At 41.5% G+C, this 17,920-nt stretch overlaps 1 protein-coding gene across 1 annotated transcript in view; it reads right to left on the reverse strand.

Moving 5' to 3' along the window:
* The window catches only part of LOC114566917 (kin of IRRE-like protein 3), a 194,143-nt gene that overhangs the window by 30,837 nt on the left and 145,386 nt on the right, over positions 1 to 17,920 (reverse strand). The window contains exons 9-10 of the mRNA XM_028595766.1: positions 3,271 to 3,398; positions 650 to 776 (exon numbers count right to left, since the gene is read on the reverse strand). Coding sequence (XP_028451567.1) covers positions 650 to 776; positions 3,271 to 3,398 — 255 coding nt within the window. The remainder of the gene's footprint in view (positions 1 to 649; positions 777 to 3,270; positions 3,399 to 17,920) is intronic.

The following is a 17,920-nucleotide window of genomic DNA, read 5'->3' on the forward strand; positions in this document are numbered from 1 at the left end:
TACTATTTTCTTTTCATTTGTCCCCCTGTACCTGTGTAAAGCGTCCTTGGGTTTCATGAAATGCGCTATATTAATCAATTATAATTAATTAAGTTATTATGTCGGTTGCTACAACAATCTCTTAATGCTTTGGCTCGTAACACAGTGACAGTGATACCTGGTTTAGCTCACGAGACATCCAAAGTAGAAGTTACCATCTGCTACACTGGAAATGCAACAATGCATCTGTAACTTATTCTCTTATTGTAAATGAAGGATTTTCTGTCCGAGCAAAACATTCATCGCGACTATATGACCTCACGGTAACGCTAACTCAGTAATATATAATGGGTAATACAGCACCGTAAAGACCTTTAGGTGTTTTTACCAGGTGTGGTAAAAACACTACCACTTTTGTCCAAAGCGGCCGCTAGAATCAACACAAACTGAAAGTTACAAATATACACTTTAAGTTTGAGATTGTAATGAACCCTACATAAAGATTTAAATTGATGTCAGCACAATGCAGAGTTTATTGATTTATTAGCGTGGCTAGATTCTTCCTCCCCAGCACCTCAAACATCTCTGTATAATCTGTGCATTACTTTTGACGGGACCAAGTGCTGTGTAGACAAAGTGCCATTCCCATTCAGTGCATGATTGTTCTTACCATTCACAGTGAGCGACATTTCCTTCTCCCCGGCACCCACTCTGGGGACTACGGCCCGACACACATACTTCCCAGCATCCTCCGGCTTTACTGCTTTCAGTGTCAGAGTGTTCTTGTTGCTAAGCACCTGTGTTGTGAGGAAAAAGTTTCAAAGTTCAGAGAAGACACTAGTCATTTCTATCTAATTATAGTCCACACTGACAATTTGTAAGAGATGCTGCACAGTTTGCAGGGTGAAGAAGGTGACAAGCTGAGAAATTTGTGTTTTTTATTGTTTCATGTGATTCAAAGCATGCAAAAGTGCAGGTTGATTAATTGGGGGGTCGAGTCAATGTCAGTGGGGGTCCAGGGCCTTGTTAATGAGTTAATGCTCCATCATAAGACGCTGACCTGTTGATAATTCCTAAACCAGGCTGCAGCTTGCATTCGTATACAGGGCAGACAGCACAATGAACTGAAGAAAATGCTTTAATTAGGTATTCTCTGATTTTGGTCACATATTCGCAGCAATATTAGTTCTTACCATCTGAATCTGCCGTGAGAGGCCGCCTGAACGCTAATCGACTCATTCGGGTGACGTGTCGTGAACGAAAGGTTTGAAGTGTTTTTACAGACAGACATAACTTGAGCTTAACAATGTTGGCATACAGTTTCAAAAAAATGGTTGTCCATTGAGCTTGACTAGCAATGCTACAGCTGAAAGGCAACAAGTGATGCCAAAACCTTCCCGGGTAAAACGCACGCTCCAGAATCTCTGTTCCGCGCGTGCGAGTAAGTTGACATAAATAGACTTTTTTGACGTGTTTGGGTCACAGGGCGTACAGAACCAATGTCACTTATGGTGCTTACCCACTGCTAGTACCAGTTCTATTTTACTTGGCACGACCGTGCTGCCCATTGCAGATTTAGTACCTCCTCATGCCTGAGGCGAGCGTGGCTCGTTGACGTAGCGATGCCGCAGGAAACTGCCGTGACCTAACGCAACACACACACAGAACGTCGAAGGTGTGTTGTTTTTTACTCTCAGCAAGAAAAATTTAGTTTCAAAAGAAGCTGGAGGCAGCAAAAAAAAATACACTGGCTAAACTATTTAAAAATGCCGGGTTTGTTCAGGACCCCCCCGTCTGTCTCTAGCAATGATGACGCAGTGATTAGTGACAATTCTCTCTGACCAATCAGGAGTCTGCAGGTTTTCACGTCACCTTTTGGTATTTCCTCAGCTCACTGGGAACCTCGATGGAGGTGATACTAAAAAACGTACAGGCGAGTCGAGGCGAGTCGAGCAGGTACCATGTAATGGAAAAACGCCATTACCAATTCTATACCGAAAAGGGTCCAAGACAAGTCAGATACTACACATACACCGATGCAAAAATCACCCTTTAGCGTCCGTATGGAAAGCGCGCACACACACACACACACACACACACACACACACACACACACACACACACACACATAAATGTAATGCAGTGATGTTTCCTCAGAGTATATTTTGCTGTTTTAGCTGACATAATCTTTACTTGTTAAAAGACAACTATTAAATAGCATTTTCAGGATAATACTTCTATTTTGTGTTTGTATTAGAATATGTTTACACGCTTTAATGTTAAAAAAAAAACACTATTTTTCTCATACTGCTCATGACTGCTGCTCCTGTATTTACCCTCAGTATGAGACGCTCTGTAGGAGCCCAGTCTGCTCTGAGTGGCCAGAGTGTTTCATGGAATCTGAGCTCTGCCGCAGCCTCGCTGTTGTTTCACTAGTAGCAGCTGGAGCTACGGAGTAGCTTTATAGCAGTACTGTAAAACAAATCTCCAATAAAGGATTCTAAACCAAATACTACACAACCGGACATGTCCCAGCAGTAATTTGACCAAGAAATTGGAGAGAAATGACTGGCGTTAGCATGCACCTACTTAATATTTAGCACTAGGCTAACTTTAGATTGTAATAGAATGAAGCAGCACTTTTTACTGTTAAAAATCACAGATAAAGGCTGCACTACCTGTTTTTTAAAGATTAATTTTTTGAGCATTTTTAGGCCTTTATTTTCACAGGACAGATGACGACATGAAAAGGGAGAGAGAGGGGGAGAATGACATGCAGAAAAGGGCCACAGGTCAGAGTCGAACCTGCGGCCGCTGCGTCGAGAAGTAAACCTCTATGTATATGCGCATGATCTACCAACTGAGCTAACCTGGCCACACAAATTTGGGAGAATTTAACAAATTGGCAGCCAAGATGACAACTCTTACTGCCATTAGCATGTAGCTACTATAGTTAGCAGTGGACACTAATAGAATATAGCAGCACTTTCTACAGTCAATAATCACAGATAAATCCTTTTTAATGATTCATTTAAAAAATGTTTACCTCATTTTGGCCAGATTTAACATGAAAATCTGACATAACATTGTAGATGTAATATGTCCACTTTATGACTCCCATTATTAATGTTATTATATGGAAATGGACATTTTATGCAGAATAAGCACTGTGTATAGAGTAGCTGATTTTTAACTGAATCTTGATATTTGGTGACATGTGAAAGATTTACTATCCAATTTATAATCCACCCTCTTGCAGCCCTATAGAAATGGTCACAATGAGCTACATACCACTCCTGAACCCCGTTTCATCCAAACAATGGTTAGAGAGGGGTTTCCTGTCCAAGCACAGTTGAAAACAGCATCTGATCCCAGGTCCACCTGCAGAGACTGAGGCTCTGCCGCCATCCTCGGCCCAACTGGAAGACACACACATGACACTAAATCAGCTTTTGCAATATATCATCCGCTTGTAGCAATCTTTGGTTTGGTTCTGTTTATAAGTTCTAGCACAGTAAATGACATTTCATAGAAGCATAGCGTTGAGTGCATATATCATTTATTTTGTCTAGACACTCGCACTTAAGGTCAGAAAAAGATATAGGTCAAATATTGGAAAAGTCAAACATGACTTGAGGGTGTGTTTACTTTATTAACATTTAACTAATATGTTAACTAACCTAACCCAATATAGCCTTTATATTGGGGTGTGTGTATGTGTGTATATGTATGTGTGTGTGTGTGTGTGTGTGTGTGTGTGTGTATGTGTATATATATATATATATATATATATATATATATATATATATATATATATATATACACACACATATACATGCATACATACATACATACATACATACATACAGTACAGGCCAAAAGTTTGGACACACCTTCTCATTCAATGCGTTTCCTTTTTATTTTCATGACTATTTGCATCGTAGATTCTCACTGAAGGCATCAAAACTATGAATGAACACATATGGAATTATTTACTTAACAAAAAAGTGGGAAATAACTGAAAACATGTCTTATATTTTAGACTGGTCTGGAGCAGGCTAGCTGTTAGCCTGGCTGTTAGCCTGGTCCGGAGCAGGCTAGCTGTTAGCCTGACTGTTAGCCTGGCTGTTAGCCTCATCTGGAGCAGGCTAGCTGTTAGCCTGGCTGTTAGCCTGGTCTGGAGCAGGATAGCTGTTAGCCTGACTGTTAGCCTGGCTGTTAGCCTGGTCTGGAGCAGGCTAGCTGTTAGCCTGACTGTTAGCCTGGTCTGGAGCAGGCTAGCTGTTAGCCTGACTGTTAGCCTGACTGTTAGCCTGGCTGTTAGCCTGGCTGTTAGCCTCGTCTGGAGCGGGCTAGCTGTACGGTGTCACAGTCCTGCTCTGTTGCCAGAGGCCTTCAGACTTTTTGTTGTTAATATAACTTTATTTTAGACTGTATGTCTGTTGGGACCATCAGAAAATAAGAGTTAAACATTATGATCTTAAACAACAAGGCTACATGTAAAAAGCCACAGCCTGAAGGCTCTCTGACCTCTGAGAAACATGGGCCTTTCTTAAACAAAGAAAGGCCTGCATGTAGCTGTAGCATTCTGGAATGCCTCACCTATTCATAGATGCCACCTACGTCACTACCAAATAGAACGCTGCCATATTTACAACCGTTTACGACCGATCTCGCCCGGTATGGCCGCCCAAACTGCCCATTTGAATGAGAGAGAGAGACAGAAATACCTGGAGAAATTTTTTATTTTAGGCTTCGATCCTTATTTGTTACCCCCAGTTTTCTTTTGTCTGTCCCAGACTTGCCCCAATGGGCCTTCCATGATATATATATATATATATATATATATATGTATATATGTGTATATATAATATATATATATATATATGTGTTTATATATATATATGTGTGTGTATATATATGTATGTGTATATATGTATATATATATATATATATGTATATATGTATGTATGTGTGTATATATATCTCTTGTGCGTAACCCCTCCCCATACAGTGGGATCGCTTGAAGGCTTTCAAGAGTAGCCTACCGATGCATATCAATGTGCTGTGGCTGGATGGGTGAAAGACGAGAAAGTGCGGCACCTGGCCACTAAGGATTTATATTTAATCATGGGAAATGTAGGTACAGCTGGTAGCTTGCCAGCTGTTAGCCACGGCTCACGGCTAGCTGTCATTAATCTGGATAATGTTCTTTAATGTGAGTTGTGTTTATACTCATTGAAAGAACATGAAGGGAAGGGAAACAAGGCGATTGTGACTTATGTGAACAGTCTGTGGTGGGTTACTCTGATCATAGTTGATTGTCAGTGCTGCTAGTGAGCACTTCAGCTTTCTGCTAGAGCTTTAGCTGCTCAGTTTTAGTGCTAACTGCTACCTGGATTGTCCTACAGAAGGTTTACAGAAGATCTACGACTCCAACTATTATTATGCTATCCATTACTAGCCTGACAAGCCAGACCCACATCAAGATGTTGGGTCTGGGAACTCACTATTGACGGAGCTCAAAACGAGGGGCGGGATAAACGGTTGTCTTTCAAATTCCCTCTGCACTGATAGCAAACCAAAGCAACGCTAGTTGATAGATTAAACCTTTGCCGTTAAAACAAAACTCTGAACACATCTTCCTTTTTTAAGAATGATTTCAGTGCTGTTCCCAGCAGCAGCAGCCATAAGCCTGCCCACCGACTCTATATACGATGGGATTGGCCTGACTACAATTTGGTTTTTCCAGCTCGCAAGCCAACGGAGGGTGCCTAGACCCCCCTGGCTGCAAATTACATTTGCGTCTAGATTTCTAGGCTAATCCATTACAGCAATAGTAGGAGAATTAGCCTTTGAAAAGATATTAATTATTTAACAGTTTGTTCTTCACTTAACAGGTCCATCATTCACAGGCTCTTAATACTTTATTACATTACATGTCATTTAGCTGACGCTTTTATCCAAAGCGACTTACAATTGCTATATACTGTATGTCAGAGGTAACACACATCTTGAGCAACTAGGGGTTAAGTGCCTTGCTCAGGGACACTGGTTGATGTATCGCAGTGTGATTCAAACCCGGGTCTCCCACTCCAAAGGCATGTGTCAAATCCACTGTGCCACCACCACCCTTCCTAATACTAAGCCAACTTGGCAATGGGTAGTGGTGCAGGAGGCAGGGACTGTCATCACAGCACACTGCACTTGTATGGCAGGGCTGGGAGAGGTGTACTCCCACAGCGCAGCACTAATGTTCTCACTCCTAGCTGCTGTTGAGCGCAGAAAGGGACAAGCATGCACAGATAAAGCATGTGCATGGGAAGAGCCAAGGCAAAAACTCGTGAAATATGATGAACTATCAAACATCTTTCAAAATAAGGAGAAAGATAAAAAACAAGACAAGCACCATCACTTGAAAGCATCCACTGATGAGCTCAAGCTGTTTTTTGAACAGCTCCACCACAGTGAAAACCAGGAGGCCATCCCTAAGAAAGTGCCATTTTGTCCGTTGTTGAAGGCCATTCTATCAGATACATGCCCATGAGTGTACAGTTGGACATGCCACCACCTCTTCCTACTCTGTACTCAACCACCAGGCTTGAATTTGATTTGCCCGCACTGGTGGAGGAGGCTGCTAGGATTTTTGAGGAGCTGCATTTCACTCCTGAGCAGGTAAGATATGAAAAAGACTTCTTTAACAGTGGTTCTCAAACCTTTTCTTGTCATTCCCCACCTTGAAGGGTGGTAATTGTCAAGCTCCACTTGTACCACATCATGCTTTTTGGAATAATTACCATTACAACCATTTTGATGATTCGGTTATTTTTTGAGTGTTTGTTAGTTGAGGAGAAGACAAGAGAGCAGAGAAAGTCCAGGGTATAGTTTGATCAGAGAGCAGGGAGAGTTACCGCATCAGCATTTCATAAGGCAGCCAGGACAAAGAATTCTTCATCGCTGATAAAGAGAGTTTGCTATCCCCAGTCTTCTCGCTTTTCAACAGCAGCAACCAGGTATACAGTTTAGAAAGTAAGACATATTAACCATGCCCTTTTGTAACCGTGCCATAGTATATTTGGGACAATGACGGCTAGTTGGTTTTACATAAAGTTTGAAATATCATTGCTGACAGACTTACATGTTTTCATCAGATGGGGTCTGCAAAATGAAGACACTGCCAGGGAGTCGTACCTGAAGGCCATGCAAGATCTCCATGTGAACTTCATCATTACAGCATCAGGGCTCATTATCAACCCGGACCTACCATGGCTAGGAGCATCGCCAGATGGTGTGGTGACCTGTGATTGCCATGGAAGGGGTGTGCTTGAAATAAAATGTCCTTTTAATGCTAATGGCCGTGCTCTCAAGGAATGTGTCAGTGACCCACATTTCTGCCTTACTGTGACTGTGGAAGGTATGACCCTCAAGTAAGATCATAGTTACATGTACCAACTGCAGGCCCAAATGCGTGTAGCTGAGGTAGTGTACGGAGATTTTGTTGTGTGGACACCACAAGAAGTTTTTATGCAACGAGTCCAATTTGATCAATACTTTTTTGATGAGGCCTACACTAGGGTGGAAGAATTCATTAGAACAGGGGTATTGCCTGAGCTGTTGGGTAAATGGTTTACTGTGCCACACCTCTCCTCAAGTGCTAACCTTGAGAAGGCACCTGAGGGATGTTACAGTGGAAACCCTGTTGATGACACAGACATCCTCTCTTGCACATCCGAGCAACGCAAACGAAAGCGCTTCCACAAGTCATGTCTGAAGCTGAGCAGGGTGCCAAAGAGTTGGAAGTGTGTAGAATGCAAAAAGCAAACAAACAAGAAATGACAAAGCAAGGTAGCTTTATTTGTATAGCACATATCAGCAACATAAAGAGCGGTTAAAAAATGATAACAGATAAAATACGAGAAGTTACAGTGCAGTATAAGAAAAATGTAATTTTTTTTTTTTTTTCAGCATTTCAGTCATCTTTCAAAACTTTTGTGGCTTTCCCCTCCGATGTTTGTCACTTTTTTTGCACCTTTTGACGTTTTTGTGGATTTAATTTAAAGAAAGTAGTGGGCTGATCATTTATTTAACTTGTGCAGAGCGTTGTGTGGAACAATCGATGTTAGTTTCCTGAACATTTGGTTGAAAGAAACCCTCTTTTCCTTTAGACTTTTTTTTTTAAATGCGTCAAATTTGACAGCAGGACAGCAGGAGGGTTAAAGAAAGGCAGCCAGCCTTGATTTAAAAGAACAGAGTTGTAGCTTTTATAAATTAATTAATTAATTGATGTATTACATTCTTTTTTTTCTTCTTTTTTGTCATTGTATATATTGTATGTTGTATTGTGTGCATGTTTTTGTAGTCATGTATCAAATACATTTGATCTATAAATCCACAAATGGACAATAAACAAATGATTAATAATGTTCATTGTAGTTCAGAGTCCACGCAAATACTAAAGAGATACTATATACATTAAAATTTACAAGGAAAGCAATTGTATCACCTCTCTACTCTGTAGGGACGACAGGCAAATGTTACAAAGACCACAGCAAACTGTTACCATTTTGTCAATGGAGGGTTGTCCTTGAGCGCCAGCTTGGCAGAGGGACAGAGGGGTGGTGGTCGGAAGAATAGTGTACTTATTCCTCACCAGGCCAATGACTTGCTCCACATGGATCCTGATGGCTGCGAGTCCCCTTGTTGCCTCTAGCTCCAGTGGATGCATCTGTTGCTTGCCTTTGGTAAATGCTGGTATTTTCAATTGAGCACAATACAGACTCTTTCACATTGAAGCCTCTATCAGCTAGAATGACATCTCCTGGTGACAATTTATCAAGAAAGCCACAATTTTCCATTATGTGCTCGTCACTTGTGCGACCACCCCATCCTTTTGACACATAAGATATAACACCTTGTGGTGTTATTGAGATCAGGTATTTTGCAGTGTTGTGGTGCTTGTACTGCGAGTATGTCTGTGCACGGCATCTCAGGTTACTTGGCTTTTCTATAAATATTTCGAAACAATCAATGATGGAGGTGCAGTCCTTAAAGTTATTTCAGAAACACATTGGGAGACTATTTTGAATTTGTTCTTTTGGTGGCCATAAGATTAGATCTGATAATCTGAAATACATTACATCTAATTTGCTATTGAACACTCTAACAACAGTTGACTTAGGTATTCCAAAAAAGTAAGCAAAAAAGTAAAGTGGCACATTAAGCCTCAGTCTCATTAATGTTAGGATAAAACATTGGAATGGGGTGATTGGTTGTCCAACTTTAAGAAATTCTGATAGAAAATTAAACAAAACAATTAATTTGGCAAAGGAAGGAAGACCTGTGGGTTCCAGCACCATGGTGTCATTATCCCTGAATGCCTCCTCATTCAAGGACCGCTCCTCTGCCATGGCCCTGGTCCTCACGGACCTCGTCTCGGACCTGTGCACACTCACTTCCCAGTGCTGACATCGTAGCCTGGCAGGATGGATTCACGCATGGTTCTACGTTGCCAGGGCCTGCGTCTTTTGTGTAGTTGTGGTCAGTGGAAGTAGTGACCTCATGCTCCTCCACGTCAGCCACATTGGTGGTTGAAGGGTCAGCAAGACTGCTGCAGGTCTCGCGTATCTTGCGCTTCATCAACTGAGTCTGCTGAAACTTTTTGCAGGCATAATGTTGCTTATCCCTCTCCCTCGCTGAGGTGTGTGCAAAAAGACTGGGCACAAAATCGAGGCTCAAAGGATTGTCCTGTTTTGCTCCTAGAAAGTCAGAGCATAGTCAAATAAAAGATTACATGTGTGAGATATTGTCCAACCTGAGTCTCTCTCTCTTAGAACCTATGTAGGTTTTAATAAGTAAGTAAGTAAGCAAACGGGGAGGTTTAAAACTGCCGGGTTTAGCCCAATAATTAGTTCATTTTAACTGCTAGGATAGCACTAAGCAAATGGTGGCTGATAAATCTTTTCATGAAGTTACTACATGGGCTAAACAAAGGGACTTGCTTATCCTACTTCCAGGATTTGTGTTTATGTGAAATATAGGTTCAAAGGACAATTCTGATGCCAAATGAACCTAGCGGTTAATAACATATGTGTACCGAGTTGACCGTTCTCTGGGATATGTTTTCATGCAATCCGGAGATTAGCTGCTAACGCCAGCTTTCAGGGAATTTGATAAATCGCTATTTTATACCACTAAAAAGGCTCAAAATAGCACCACACTTCAACGGTAGCATAAGGGCCCCAAATGCAAACCGAAGCATTAAGAACTTTGTAAGTGTACCAACAGTTTATTAAAAAAATAAGCTTATAAAGACTGTAGCGTACTTGTTTACATGTGGACGCAATCGGACGCAGTCTTTATAATCTAGCTATCTTTTTAATAAACTGTCTGTGCACGTAGGGACCCTCATTATGCTACCATTGAAATGTGGTGCTATTTTGAGCCTTGTTAGTGGTATAAAATAGTGACTTTCCAAATGCCCCGAAAGCTAGCGTTAGCAGCTAATCTCCGGTTTGCGGTAGCTTGTTTCAAGATAGAGACACATTGGATTAGTATGAAAACATGTCCCAGAGAACGGTTGACTCGATGCACATATGTTATTAACCACTAGGTTCATTTGGCATCAGAATTGTCCTTTATGTAGGCTATCATAGGAAATAAGACATTGACATCAGAGCAAGAATGCAATTCCAATGTGCTAATGTTAGCATAAGGCACCATGTACCAGCTATCATCTGCTAGCAGATAATACAACACAAACGCATCACAGAGGGGCTGAAAAGTATGAAAGTCATTAACTTGACTGTTTGATATAGTCAATTACGTTTTGTGTGTTCTCTTGGTTCTCCAAACGTAATGTTATAGCTCTTGTTGTTAGCCCTAGCTGCTACTAGCTAGCTACGTAGCTAGATAAGTTGAGGCGAAGGCTTACCTGACACAAAGTGTTCATTGCATACTAAGGTGTGAGACGTGGGTGTCCAATGATCTCTTCAAATGACAGCTAACCACGTCTTTCTTCTATCCTTTTCTTTTGGTATAGAATAAAATACCAGTTCGGGGTTCCCCTTTCGGCTGTTGTTGCACCCAACTGCATAACATATTGCAAGCCGTCGGTCATAAAGATGGTGGCGCAAAGCTACAGTGATGTCATGTGACCCGAACGAATATGAGCACTCCACGAGGAAAGTGGGTTTCAAACTGCTGGAAGTCTAAACTGTGAATTCCTATTGGTCAACAGTCACTGGACACAACAAGGGTCCGACCAGCTCACCGAAGGGACAAAAGCCTCCATCACCACTGCATATTTGCTTTCCACCTCCACTCCGGTAGAAGACAGGTTAGCAGGACAAGCTTATGCTAAATTGGTCCATTTTCTGGACAAAAAGCGGATTTATTGGATCTTGAAACACACAACTCGTGTGTTCAAAACTGCAGCAGAGGACACCGTTCTTCAGAAGAAAATCTGACAACAGAGACACCGTTTTCGTAAACAGTCGACCTGAACTGTTTTTCCCTCCCCTGCCCCGAGGAAGAATTTGTAGTTGGTTGCATGGTTGATTATTAATCTGATGGTGACTGCTGTGTCCCCATTATTTTGCTGTGAATGTATCATTTGATCATGATACTGTTGATATATATGTTGTGTTTCACTAATGTAGCCTGGTTTAAAACTGTAAATGCCACATTTCTACTGTACTGAATGAGAGGTGCCTTTTCTTTATTCCAAGTGTGTTTTCCCTCCATTTCTCTCTCTCTCTCTCGCTCTCTCTCTCTCTCCCTCTCTACAAACACACTCACCCACACAGACATCTCTTGAATGCTTTTTGTTGTAGTTTAAAAAAGGGTATATTGGTTTTGATTGATCAACTTGTTCTGGGAGATGCCCAACCTGCTGAAGCGTGATGGTCTCCACCCAAACCGACACGGAGCCAGGCTGCTATCTGACAACATAACGACCACACTAACCGAAGGCAAGTATTGACATTATGTTGAAAATATCACAGATTCATGTCCCCCAGGTATTGATCCTGATAGCACTATACAAGTGGATGGATCTGAAAATGTTTTCTGTAGGATAACATGTAGTACTAGTATTACTCCAGTAACATGTGGTACTAGTACTATTCCAGTAATTATCAACAACAGACCACACAAAGTGGTGAATAGAGAGGCAACACTTAACAACCTAATTGGAATTAAAACTACCACAGCAATGATAGAAAAGGATAGGAAAATTAGATGTGGATTACTAAATATCAGATCTTTGTCTTCTAAAGCAGTACTCGTAAATGAATTGATATCTGATAATCAAATTGATCTATTCTGTCTTACTGAAACCTGGCTGGGCCATGAAGAATATGTTAGTCTAAATGAAGCCACCCTCCCAGTCATATTAATACTCAAATTCCTAGAGGCTCAGGCCGAGGAGGGGAGTTGCAGCCATATTTGATTCAAGCCTGTTAATTAACCCTAAACCCAAACTAAATTATAACTCTTTTGAAAGCCTTGTTCTTAATCTTCAACATCCAACACGGAAATCAGTACAGCCAATTATATTTGTTGTTGTCTACCGAGCTCCAGGTCCGTATTCTGAATTTTTATCTGAATTCTCAGAGTTTTTATCATGTGTAGTCCTTAAATCAGACAAAGTACTTATTGTTGGTGATTTTAATATCCATGTGGACGTTGACAGCAATAGCCTTACTACTGCTTTCAACTCATTACTGGATTCAATCGGTTTCAGTCAGAGTGTGCACAAGGCGGACGCACTGTTTTAACCACACCCTCGACCTTGTGCTGGCATATGGTATTGAAATTGAGGATTTAATAATATTTCCGCAGAATCTGGTATTATCAGATCATTTTTTAATTACTTTTGAATTCTTGCTACCTGACCATACTAAACCAGATAGCAGCTTCTACACTAGATGCCTATCTGACAGTGCTATAGCTAAATTTAAGGAAAGTTTTCCTACATCATTCCAGTCTATGTCGTGCCTTAACATAACAGAGGACCTCTATGTTAACCTCAGTCCCTCTCAAATTGATACATTTGTAGACGGTGCTACGACTTGCCTACGGACGACCTTAGACTCTGTCGCTCCTCTCAAAAAGAAGACGATAAAGCAAAGGAAATTAGCTCCTTGGTATAACTCCCAAACTCGCAAATTAAAACAAATCTCACGAAACATCGAAAGTAAGTGGCGCTCCACCAAAGTGGAGGAATCCCGTTTGGAATGGCAAGACAGTCTGAAAACCTATAGGAAGGCCCTAAGAAAGGCCAGATCAGACTATTACTCATCATTAATAGAAGAAAACAAGAACAACCCAAGGTTTCTTTTCAGCACTGTAGCCAGGCTGACAGATAGCCACAGCTCTACTGAGCCATCTATTCCTCTAGCTCTGAGTAGTGATGACTTCATGAGCTTCTTTAATGATAAAATTATAACAATTAGAGATAAAATTCAACACCTTTTGCCCTTAACTTCTAACAGTTCATCTTTAAATGCAGGACCGCTAGAAAGAACGACGACTCCCGACATATACTTGGACTGCTTTTATCCTATAGACCTTCAACAATTAATGTTAAAGATATCCTCAGCTAAGCCGTCTACCTGTCTCTTAGACCCCATCCCAACGAGGCTACTCAAAGAAGCGTTACCCGTGGTAAACACTTCATTATTAGATATGATCAACATGTCCTTACTAACAGGTTATGTACCGCAGTCATTTAAAATTGCTGTGATAAAACCTCTTCTGAAAAAACCCACCCTAGATCCTGAGGTCTTAGCAAACTATAGACCTATATCAAACCTTCCCTTTCTATCCAAGATCCTTGAGAAGGTGGTTGCTAATCAGTTATGTGATTTTCTACATAGCAACAGTCTATTTGATGATTTTCAATCAGGATTTAGAAAGAATCATAGCACAGAGACGGCACTGGTGAAAATTACTAACGACCTTCTAACTGCTGCAGACAAAGGACTTGTCTCCATTCTTGTTCTACTAGATCTTAGTGCTGCATTTGACACTATTGACCATACTATCCTGTTACAGAGACTGGAACACTTAGTTGGCATTAAAGGAATCGCACTAAGCTGGTTTAAGTCCTATTTCTCTGAACGATCCCAGTTTGTTAATGTTAATGATAAACCCTCCAAGCACGCTAAAGTTAGCCATGGCGTTCCTCAAGGCTCAGTGCTTGGACCAATTCTATTTTCCTTATATATGCTTCCTCTAGGTAATATTATTAGGAAACACTCGATTAACTATCACTGTTACGCAGACGATACCCAATTATATCTGTCAATTAAGCCAGATGAAAGTGGTCAGTTAGCAAGACTTCAAAGCGTGTATTGAGGATATAAAATCCTGGATGACCCACAATTTCCTGATGTTAAACTCAGACAAAACTGAAGTTATTGTGATAGGACCAACGCACCGCCGAACTTCGTTTTCGAAAGATATAGTTACTCTGGATGGTATTACCCTGGCCTCCAGCACTACTGTCAGAAATCTAGGAGTTATTTTTGATCAGGATATATCCTTCAACGCCCACTTAAAACAAACCTCAAGAATAGCCTTTTTCCATCTTCGTAACATTGCCAAAATTAGGAATATCCTGTCTCAAAACGATGCTGAAAAACTAGTCCATGCATTCGTTACTTCTAGACTAGATTACTGCAATTCCTTATTATCAGGTTGCCCAAATAAGTCCATTAAGACTCTCCAACTGATCCAGAATGCTGCAGCACGTGTTCTGACGAGAACTAAGAGAAGAGATCATATTTCTCCTGTATTAGCTTCTCTGCATTGGCTTCCAGTGAAATATAGGATTGAATTTAAAATCCTCCTCCTGACTTACAAAGCTCTAAATGGTCAAGCACCATCATACTTAGAAGAGCTCATAGTACCTTATTGTCCCACTAGAGCACTGCGCTCCCAGAATGCGGGGCTACTTATGGTTCCTAGAGTCTCTGGAAGTAGACTGGGGGCCAGGGCCTTCAGCTATCAGGCTCCAGTATTGTGGAACCAGCTCCCAGTCTGGGTTCGAGGAGCAGACACCGTCACCACATTTAAGAGTAAACTGAAAACCCTCCTCTTTGATAAAGCTTATAGTTAGGGGACGAGGAGTTGAACGGCCACCTAACCCCGCCCACTGCTTCTCGTAGTCATCAGTTTTTTTTTCTATACTGTATAATTAATAATCGAGCGAGAGTAGAGGGAGGCGGTCCAGTACAGCCCGACCCGGTTGGGGGGAGTTCTAGCCCGACCAGGCACCTCTCTTTAACCTGCCTCTCTTAAGTTATGCTATTACAATTCTAGACTGCCGGGGAGGCTGTTCCTCCCTAAGACACACTGAGCTGCTCTCTCATCTCTACTTGTTACTTTTGTATGCATCCTGTCCCAGAAATGATTGTTACTAATCTAGCTCTGGGAGTTTACTCCCGGAGTCCTTATGTTTCTTCTTCGCAGAGCTATGCTCTGCGATTCTCTGCATTTCCCGGCTGCATCCTGCTGCGTCCTGCTGCATCCGCAGCCTCCACCCGTGCTCTGCAGCGCCACGTTACATCCCGCTACGCCCTGCTGTGATGTTCCTATGCACAGAGTAGTCAGGATCCGGTATAGGAGACTGCAATACTCAGTATGACACGATGTGCCCTGCTATGACATGAACTTCCACGATAACCTTCAAAGTCAATGTGACTTCTAATGTGACTGTTATCACCACTGTTCATCACGCCCCCAACCGGCCCGTCAGACACCGCCTACCAAGAGTCTGGGTCTGCCGAGGTTTCTTCCTAAAAGGGAGTTTTTTCTTGCCACTGTCGCAATAGCCACTGCTAATGCTTGCTCTTGAGGGAATTACTGTAATTGTTGGGCTTTTGGAATTTATAGAGTGTGGTCTAGACCTACTCTATCTGTAAAGTGTCTCGAGATAACTTTTGTTATGATTTGATACTATAAATAAAATTGAATTGAATTGAATTGAAGGATTATTGATTGGCCATTGATAATTTTGATGTTAATAAATTCTACTATATTTTAAATAGCAGTTGTCTGTGATTAGGCTATTTGTGTACTTATTGTAATAATTGTTGGTTGAACACAGGTAGTGCTCGAATTAATCCTTCATTTCTGTTCCTTTAAAGAATACCAGATAGATTGAAGGGGTGATAGAATGGTTATATAGGGTATTTTACACTGTTCCTTAAGGTCTCCTAATAGGGTATGTAACATTGGTTGGGCTGAAAATTGCCCTTGCTATTTTATTAGGCCCTTAACTACCCTGTGAATATGGCTCTATTTGGAACAAGAGCTTTTCTTCCAAATATGGCTTTTCTTCCATGAATATTTAGATGAGCTGTGCGCTGATTGGTTTGAGCGAACCACATAGAAACACATTGGAGACTCGACAGCAGGTCGCATATTTCAGACACTGCAAAGTTATACACTGTTTGTCGGGCTATTTCGTTATTAAATTCACGTCTGAGACTTTTTTAAGTGAGAAATCAACTACATAAAGCTCAAATATGGGCCGTTTTACGAAAAATGATGGCTAATTGCAAATTTGGTAAGACGTGTCGGACTTTAGCTAGGAGCTCCACACAGTCTGATGAGAAAGCGGCAACCTCCATACCCAGTGAAAGTCACCGTTTCCCTGGGTACTGGACTACTGGAATACTCGGGGCTCCGCGGAGCTGGCTGGCTGCCAGCTGCCGGCATAACAAGAGTAGCTGTATTTACAGTTTGAATTTCGTCACACCACTTATATAACATCTACCCCAAAGTCTTATAAAGCTAACAATGGTGTCCGATTTCAATTTTATGAATTTTTGTGAACATTAGGGGTTTCGTTAGCTGCGACTGTCCCTTCAATCCTATGTGTACAGATTGCGGCTAGTTAGCTTAATTTTCGGCGTAATTAGAGTATATTTACAGTTTGACTGATTTCAATTTTATGAATTTTTGTGAATTTCAGAGGAATTCTAAGAGGAGGCTAGCTAGCTCTCATTGATAGAGCTCCAACCAGCCGCAGGCTCTATCAATGAGACTCCCGGACAAGAGGCATTTATGTCCCCGATCGTTTGTTTAAATAACTAAACACATTATAATTACACACATGATAAGATTAACTGGAACCTGTGGTAAGAGATTGCTGGCGTAACAAGCTTGCTGACCGAACTCTCACTCACACACACTGGCCATTTAGCAGGAAGAGGGAAGTTGCAGGCCCTGGAGCTCTGTCAGGGCAGCGGCGTTTGGTAGTCCATTAACCCAAAAAACTGTGACTTTGGAGTGCCGTGGGCTGCCAGCCGTGACGGAGCTCAATCTACCTCACAGCAGGCCGGGGTCTGTGAAGGAAGGTAGGCCAGGCGGCGAGTCAGCTACACAGGCAGCAACACAGGCAGCACCGGCCGCTGAACTCCGACACACAGTCGGAGAAAATTTGCAACTAGACATACATTTTCGTAAAACGGCCCATATTTGAGCTTTATATAGTTGATTTCTCGCATAAAAAAGTCTCAGAAGTGAATTTAATGGTAAAATAGCAGATGAACAATGTATACAATTTCTGAGATCTGCACAACCTAGATACAGACTACCTGATCTCAGGTCAGTTGTATAGCCTATGTAAATGTTGGGGCGTGACAAAGAGAGAGACTAGAACCAAATGAGGAGGAGCCACCAAGTTGACGTCAACTAGGCGGCTTTTTGAGATTTGCCCGTTTTCAGAGGCAGTTTCAAATTGTGAGAGTTGCAGAGGAAAGAGGTGTCAATGAGATTTTGAGGTTCTATGTATGTCCTAGTTACCCACTAAACTGTCATTATTCAACTATGACAAGGTAAAATCGGTTTTGCATTCTGTCACCCCTTTAACCAAGTTAAGATCTGTATTTTAAAGGGAACACCACCTAAATGAGACTGTTTCACAGTTTGA

This window comes from Perca flavescens, chromosome 13 (assembly GCF_004354835.1).
Source record: "Perca flavescens isolate YP-PL-M2 chromosome 13, PFLA_1.0, whole genome shotgun sequence".
Taxonomy (NCBI): Eukaryota; Metazoa; Chordata; class Actinopteri; order Perciformes; family Percidae; genus Perca; species Perca flavescens.